Source organism: Rhododendron vialii, chromosome 11a (genome assembly GCF_030253575.1).
Source record: "Rhododendron vialii isolate Sample 1 chromosome 11a, ASM3025357v1".
NCBI lineage: Eukaryota > Viridiplantae > Streptophyta > Magnoliopsida > Ericales > Ericaceae > Rhododendron > Rhododendron vialii.
The window spans coordinates 13,371,673-13,380,581 of NC_080567.1; the positions used below are offsets into that span (position 1 = coordinate 13,371,673).

Genomic DNA, 8,909 nt, shown 5'->3' on the forward strand with positions numbered 1-8,909 from the left:
CCTATGGTTGGCTGGAGCCGATCCCCCTTTACCCAAGCTTTTACAATGAACCTCCAGAACTTGAGGAAGTGGTGGCTAGTAGTGAGTTTAACCCCATGGATTACATCGTGGAAGAAGTGCAATCAAAACCCTCGTTCACCTTCTCGAAAGATGTCGATGTCGCCATGATGAACTTATGGGAAGATGAACCAGGAGCCAAACCATGGGCCAGCTCCAAAGTTATCAACATAAAAGTGGGAAATGAGGAATGGACTGTGAACAGGGCCATAATGGAAGCTGAATAATGGAAACCAGAAGATCTTTAGGAAGATTTGGTTATCACCGATTTAGCATCCAACCTTCAGGATACCTCCATCGGAACCAAACGCAAGGCCCCGATCGACTTATGGAGTGAAGAATCAAAGTACTACCAGAACGATCACTTGAGTAGGAGTGGCTATGTCTATCAACCTCCTAACCTCCAAATTAGAGAATCCTCTAACCCCGCAGCTCCACCAGCCAAAGAGCCCTCAAACCCTTTCGCTACCCCGACTAAAAACACTTTTTAACCTTTTGCCCCACCAGCCAAAGAACCTTCCTGCCTGGAGAAAACCCCTAAAGGGATGGTCAAGCAACAGCTCGAACAGACTCAAGCTAAAATGTCCTGTTTGGGATGTGCTTGTTCATTCCACTCGACATCGAGAAGGACTCATCCAAGCCCTCTCACACCTGAAAGTTCCCTCCGGTATAACCCCAGATGAGCTTGTGGCACTCATTAAAACCATACCCATCAAGCATGCCATAACCTTTACCGACCGAGATCTGCCTGCCGAGGGGACAGATCACAATAAGCCACTTCATATCACTCTAAAATGCCATGGCAAATGGGTCCTAGTGATTTTAATTGACAATGGGTCAGCCATCAACGTTTGTCCACTCCGTGTTGCTTACTGCTTGGGGTACAAAAATAAGGACTTCTCTCCATCAAAAGTCAAGGTCTGAGCATATGACAACACTCGTCGTGATGTGGTTGGAACCCTCATAAAACCTATGACTTTTGGATCCTATCAAACTCAGGTGGAACTTCATGTGGTAAGCATTCCCGCTTCTTTCAACATGTTGCTAGGAAGGCCCTGGCTGCATCAACTAGACATTATGGCTGTACCCTCCACTCTTCACCAAAAAATCTATTTAGGACTTGAGACCGGAATGCTCACCATTCATGGAGACTCTGGGATCCCCGCACCTACTGAAGACAATGCCCCACTTTTGGAAATCCAACATAGGGAAGAAGACATTGCTCTGGGAGGTTTCTCGTTGGATATTTCCAATGCTGTCTTCTCGGTCAGAATTGATGGCGTCTTTGTCATTAGCAATGTTGCCATAAAGATAATGAAGAAAATGTCCTACATGCTAGGTCTAGGACTGGGAAAGAACCTCCAAGGGCCTGCGAAGTTTGAGGCCTGCGGAACTCTCATGCGCACTACCGGCCTTGGTTATTCGCCCTCAAATGGCAATAAGACAAACAAGGGAGATAGACCAGAAGACTTTTTTGTTAAAGAGAAAGCGAAGCAGGTCTACCAAGGTCAGCCATAACCATTTTGGGATAAGGAAACTAATACTTTGCTGCCATTTGAGATATTCGCCAATGATGTTTGGCCAGAAAGTGAGGAAAAATTTAAGGTTGAAAAGGTACCAGGGAAGCCAAGTGATTGGATTGAGGTCTTCAACATGGGGAGCCTAGAGGTCTTGTTCAAGGAGGACGAGCCAATGGGTACAGTCATAGAAGCTAAAGTGTTGATGCTGGCACAGGAGGTCCCCGAAGACCCAACTTCCCTCATCATGGATGCCGCAGAAGATTACAAGAATTGGACTTTCATACCAAGTGTAACGTGCCAAGGGTCTGACGCTGAGTCCAAATCTGAGTCCGAGTCTTCTGAGTCTGTTGAGTCAGAGTTGGTGCCTCTTCGCCCCACTCCTCATGGTCTGTACTTTGAATTTGAGTCTACCTGTGTGTATGGTGCCCCAGAGGCTTTCGCTAGCGATGAAATAAATGAATCTGATTCCGCTTACTTCCTTAACTTTAGAATAAATTGTGTCGACCCTGATGATGAAGAGATCGATTTCGATGGGGATGTCCCCAAAGAAATCCAATCCCTAATCGAAAGAGAAGAGGAAAGGCATGTTGAGCCTGTAAAAGAAGAAATTGTTTCAATAAATTTGAGGGACAAGGGGGATTCCCGAATGATTCAGATTGGTTCCGCGTTGTCTGCCGAAGAGTGTCAAGCCTTCACAAGTTTGTTGAAAGAGTTCGAAAATATTTTCGCATGGTCACATGCAGACATGCCCTGAATCGATCCCGAAATTATGGAGCATCGGATTCCCCTTTACCCGATGCAAAACCTATAAAGCAGAAACTGAGACGTATGAGACCTGATTGGGTGCTTAAGATAAAGGAAGAAGTCACTAAACAGATCAACGCAGGGTTTCTAATGGTAACTAAATACCCTCAATGGGTCGCAAACATTGTACCCGTCCCTAAAAAGGATGGTAAGATTAGGGTCTATATTGATTTCAGGGACCTCAACAAAGCAAGCCCGAAAGATGACTTCCCATTACCACATATTAATGTACTGGTTGACAACACTGCTGGGCATGCCTTGCTTTCCTTCATGGATGGCTTTTCAGGGTACAACCAGATCCTAATGGCCTCAGAAGATCGGGAGAAAACCACATTTGTCACTGAATGGGGAACTTACTGCTATCGGGTGATGCCTTTCGGACTAAAGAACGCTGGATCCACCTATCAGTGAGTCGCCACGACCTTGTGGCACGACATGATCCACAAGGAAGTGGAGTTCTACGTTGATGACATGATCGTTAAGGCCAAGGAACGAGAAGAGCAACTACCTGCGCTTAGAAAGTTCTTTGAAAGAATCAGAAAGCACAGAATGCGCCTTAACCCAGCTAAATGCATGTTTGGAGTCACAGCCAGAAAAATGCTCGGATTCATGATTACCACCTGGGGTGTTGAGGTTGACCGGTCAAAAATCAAGGCGATTCTGGAGATGGAACCGCCACGCTCCAAAAAGGATGTGAGGAGTTTTCTCGGCAATGTACAGTTTATCAGTCGGTTCATTGCCAAACTAACTTCAACTTGTGAACCAATCTTTCGCCTGCTCAAGAAGGGTGTGCCATTCAAATGGGACGATAAGTGCCAAAAAGCTATCGAAGCAATCCGAGCATATTTACGAAGTCCGCCACTGTTGACACCCCCCATGCCGAGAAAACCTTTGATCCTATACCTGTCAGTCACTCTATCCTTTATGGGGTGTTTGTTGGTGCAAGAAGGAGACGATGGGGTTGAAAGGGCTATCTACTATCTGAGTAAAAAGATGGTGGGATGTGAAGAGCGTTATACTCCGTTGGAAAAAACGTGCTTGGCACTCGTCTGGGCTTCTAAAAAATTAAGACATTACATGCTTGCCTACCCAGTGAGGCTGATTTCTCGAATGGATCCTCTCAAGTACTTGTTTGCGAAACCAGCTCTCACTGGGAGGATGGCACGATGGTTACTAATGCTAGCGGAATTTGAATTAAGGTATGTCACTAGGAAATTCGTAAAAGGAAGAGTTGTTGCTGAATTCCTGGCCAACTGCCCAGTCGAAGAAGGCGAAGATGCCGAGTTTCAATTTCTCGATGAAGACATAATGACTCTAGCTGAGGATGTTTGAAAGTTATACTTCGATGGCGCTGCGAATCAAAAAGGGTTTGGAATTGGCGTGTTGTTAATTGCACCCAACGGGTCTCACATCCCGCTTGCCTTCAAGCTAAATTTTGAGGTCACCAATAATCAAGCAAAATATGAGGCTTGCATTATAGGTATGGAAGTGGCAATCGAAATTGGTATAGAGAAATTGGAAGTGGTGGGAGATTCCAACCTGGTAGTGTCACAGGCCAATGGCGATTGGAAAGTCAAAGAAGAAAAACTAAAGCCATACAATCAAGATCTTGAGGATCTCATCCCCCATTTCAACAAGGTGACTTTCACTCATGTACCGAGGTTCGAAAATCGATTTGCAGATGCCTTGGCAACTTTGGCATCCATGGTCGAAATCCCTCTCGGTGTGAAGCTGAGGCCTATTGTGATCGAACAAAGGGAGACACCGGTATACCGGCATGTCATGGTTGTGGATGAGCCCGATGATGGTCACCCTTGGTATTATGACATTTGGAGATTTGTGAAAATAGGAGAATACCCCATTGAAGCTAGCAAGAAAGACAAAATCGCCCTCCAAAGGATGGCAGCTCAATACATCATCTACGGAGGAAATCTATATCGAAGGTAACCCTACGGCATGCACAAGTTATACATCCATGGCACAGAAGCAAGAATGGTAATGGAGAAGATTCATGAAGGTGTGTGCGGCCTTCACATGAATGGCATAATGCTTGCTAAGAAGGTCCTTAGGCAGGGACATTTCTGGTCTACCATGGAGACAGAATGTGTGGAATACGTGCAGCGTTGCCACAAGTGCCAAATTCATGCCAACCTCACGCATGTCTCGCCATCTGAACTACATCAAATGACCTTGCCATGGCCTTTTTTAGTATGGGGAATCGATGTCATTGGAAGGATTGTACCAGCAGCATCTAATAGTCATAAATTCATCTTGGTGGCCGTTAATTACTTTACGAAATGGGTAGAAGCTGCTTCTTACGCCACGCTGACCACAGTTCAAGTTGCGCACTTTATCAAGCAAAACGTCATCTACCGATATGGACTCCCTCAGGCATTCGTATCTGACAATGGGGTTCATTTCAAGGGAAGAGCCAGGGAAGTTTTGGATGAGTTCCAGATTCAAGTACACAAGTCAACCACCTATCGGCCACAGACCAACGGAGCCGTAGAAGCGGCTAACAAAACAATCAAGGCCATCCTGGAAAGACCATTCAATCCACAAGAGATTGGCATGAGCAGTTGTCATTAGCTTTATGGGGATATCGCATGACCGTACGTACACCAACAGGCGTAACCCCTTACTCTTTGTGATAAGCGGCCAAGATTGCATAATCTTGGTGCTTAAAGTCTCCACTTTATAGCGTTTTAGTATTTAAGCTTTCGTTTTTATTTGATATTGCGCGGAAGGTTGTTTTTGTTAAGTTTCAAGTAGAATGTGGATTAAAGGCAATTTTACCGTCAAGGATTGCTCTCGAAAGCATTCAAGTGTCCAAGGCCGTGTGGCGACTCCCTACCAAGTCTCATCGGGTGATTAAATGAGTGGCGAGTAGGCATCGGGTCATTGTCGGGCCGTTCAGACCAAGGCGAGGCCAAAAGCACTTTTCTGCCAACCCAGCACCGGTACCCACTCTCCAGAAGTTACATTTGGGAGCAAATTGAAGACCCAGTACTGGGTACTGGTACTGGGTGTCGGCCAGTACCGGTACTGCCTGCAGAAATTTTCCATGTTTTGTTTACTTTTTCAACTTTCCATTTATGGAATACTTGCCACTTTTGGCAAGTTCTAGGATATTTATTGTGAGAGAAGGGTTGAGTTGTATAAATACCACACACTTTCTCTCTCTCTCTCTCTCTCTCTCTCTCTCTCTCTCTCACATTACCTAGATACAAACTACTTTAAGTCTTTTAGATCTAAGAGCTCCTCCATTAATGTTTTTAAGATTTTCAAGTCATTTCCTTCAAGAACACTTTAAGGTAATTGTTGTTCATTAATTTCCCGTTTATCAAAATTGCTTGTATGGACTAGATATTTCCTAATATCAAGTTTATTTTTGTTTCCTATGGTTAAATCTTATGTCTCATTTTTCTAGCATGCTTCATCGTCCTAGTATGTGTGAGTAGTCGATTAGGCTTGGCATCGGGGTGATTAACAGCTTTTGACTTAGGTTAATCTTGCCTTTCTCAACTTAAGTCTTGAGGTTCAGTTTGGAAAATGAGAAGGGTTCACCTTTTATGTAACAAAACTTGCCGATGTTAATCTCTGGTGATCATGTGCTTACATGGTTCCTGAGCGATGTCTCGGTTTGTGTTTGCCAAGGGAACGAAAGAGCTCACTTATTTTCCAAGTTACATTTCTAGTCTTTTAATGGTTTCATTGCTAAATCTTCCGGTTGATAACCTATGCCATGTGATTCAACCAAGTTTTCGTTGAGAATTGGTAGATGACTTAAGTTACGGGCGTTAGTATCTCCAACGCCTTGTCGCCTTTAATTTTTAGTCCAAACTCATTTTCTAGTCTTTTTCTTAAGAGTTTTTTTTCCACCTTTCAAAGTTAAAATCAAAAGTTGGCCGTCTAAACGCCGGAAACCCTTACATCTACAAATCCGAATTAGCTGTAAAGATTATCTCTGTGGGTACGATCCCGAACTTTCTAGTATTTATGCTGACAGCGACCTAGCCCTACGGTCGGGGTAAATCAACCTATTTCAATGGTTAGGTTATGGCGAAGCACTTTGGTCTATGGTATGGAAGCTGTACTGCCCATTGAGTTGGACGTTTCGTCTCTTCGAACTATGGTTCAGTGTGAGGTCCAAGAGGCAAAATGGTTAAGTAATCGATTCGAAGAGCTCATGTTGTTTGACGAACGTCGGTTGAGGGCTCTCTATCATATTCAAGGGCATTAGAGAAGGATTGCTCTTGCGTTCAACAAGAAAGTAAAGCCAAGAGACTTAGCAGAAGGTGATATGGTTTTAAAGGAAATCCGAGCACTAGTTTATGATCTGCATGGAAAGTTCCGACCAAAGTGGTCCGGGCCATACATTATCAAGACCATCCTATCCGGAGGAGCTACGCAGCTTATTGACTTGGACGGAAACGAATTTTCAACTTTGGTCAATCTGGATCAACTCAAGCGCTACTATCCCTGAGAGAGGCTCACTGGGCTGAAAATCGCAAGGGCGGGCAGACCCAAGAAAAAGTTAGAGCAAAAGCCTGCTAGGATGAAAACCCGCAAGGGCATCCTAGGAAAAAATTAAGTCATGCAACAAATGATCTCGCTAGACCAAAAACCCGAAAGGGCGGTACTGGGCAAAATTTTGAGTACAAAAGGAGAGTGTTAAAACCAGAGCGAACCCTAACCTGAACTACGTTATGACCTGATTCCTTTGCCATAAGGATACGTAGGCAGCCTTACTCTGAGGCCAGTCACGATCAATCAAAATAAAAATCCAGGTTGCGAGAATTCAAAGCACTGAATCAAAAAGAGGGAACCCCTCCATGACTTATTTTATTACAATAACTACTTCTAATACATAAGGCTGAGCATGATTTTGAAGAACAAAAGCACAACATGATGAAGATAAGGTCCATAATTTATTCCATGGTCAGGGTAGTAGGATTGAGTCAGTTTCCTTGAGCTCTAGCCCTTGCGGCAATATCTCTCCTAAGCAGGCACTAGCATGACTAGTGGAGGGTACCAAAAGGTAGGCCGCAAGCAGGAACATGCAGAGGGTAGTCATGCACTGAGTTTGATAAGTTATGTCCGCAAGATCATCGGAGGGAGAAAACATCTCAATAAGCCGCATCACATTGAGGTGACCATCGCTAACTAAGTAGCGGGCAACGTTGAGGTGACCATCGCTAACTAAGTAGCGGGCAGCGCCACTACTTAATCCAAGGGATGCGGATAAGACCTTGTGGATGCTCTCACGAACAAGAGGGATAACGACTTCTCCCAAGCCGAAACCGCTGAGATACGCACGGAACTCCTCCATGCTGGGACAAAGTTCTTGCTCGCCAAAACGGAACACATGAACCTCGGGATCCCAAAGACTCGCAACTACCCTTAAGAGCTCGGGGCGAAGACGGATGTTACGAAGGTACCTCATGGAGTAAAGGCCATGAGCACAGAAGTTGAGCCAATCGACGCCTTCCATTGAAACCAGCCATGGGCGGAGCGAAAGGGCCATTGGGAGGGAGAGTGAGCTTTAGAAGAATGAGAGTTGAGTGGGATAGAAAGAATTTGAAGTGGAAGGCCTAAATTTATAGGAAGGATGGAGGAAGCAACTTCAACTTTCAAAGGGCCTTGGGTTTCAAAAGTGCAAATTTTCCATAAGTCTTGCATGGGAAAAGGCTTGGACATAGCATGGAAGCACAGTGCAGACATGCACTGGCTCAGAAATGCCATTATATAGGGCAAACTTCAACCATCGTGCAATCTGTCTTGGGAAACAACAAAATGTAGACTGTCAGAAAGACAACCACGCATGGCATAATGGAGCCACGCGCAGCACATCCAAACCAGAAGATCAGCACGGTATCCCATTGATATATCGTGGAATCTTATGACACATCGCACGACATTTTAAAGACCCGCGCGGCATACTGCGTTTGCATTTCTGTAGTTTTTGACAGCAGGAGCATGGAATGGTTTGAGGTATCTCGGGGCACCAACAACCACTAGAACACACTCCAACAAGTATTTGGGACTTCAGGGATGTTTTGTTTCGAGACAACTCTCAAAGTTCGAGGTCAAAGTACAAAAAGTCAATAAAATCCCATTCTTAAGCCGTGTCGAGATGTCAAATCACGTCTCGGATCGTTTTAAGTTGTTCCCTCGAGTCTCACAAGTCAGGTTCGTCAAAAGTAACTCAGTCCAAGTTTCGGTTTGGATCCCAAGTCAAAATTTGAAGTTGTCACCTTCCAGAGTCAACTTTTTCCTAGTTTCCTAGCGTATTCCAAGCATAAGGTCAAACTTTTAGGTTACATATCGAGTTTCGAAGTTTGTCATAGTCGTATTCAAACCCGTGGCAAGGGCATTTATGTAAATTCTTGGGTAAAGCATCAATTTTTCCAAGTTCGTTCAATTACTTCTTCGATTTCTACTTCTCTGTCAATATATTAATTATTGCAAACCACGCATTGGACTCAGTTTTATGATCTATGGCTAGTTGTACATTTTGGTGAGTGT

General features: G+C 44.5%; 1 protein-coding gene across 1 annotated transcript; it reads left to right on the forward strand.

Annotated features, from left to right (window-relative positions):
- The first annotated feature begins 3,863 nt into the window (after positions 1-3,863).
- Positions 3,864-4,328, forward strand: LOC131306882 (uncharacterized). Its single transcript, XM_058333313.1, has one exon. It carries the CDS (start codon positions 3,864-3,866, stop codon positions 4,326-4,328), a length of 465 nt encoding a protein of 154 aa, XP_058189296.1.
- Positions 4,329-8,909: the final 4,581 nt, after the last annotated feature.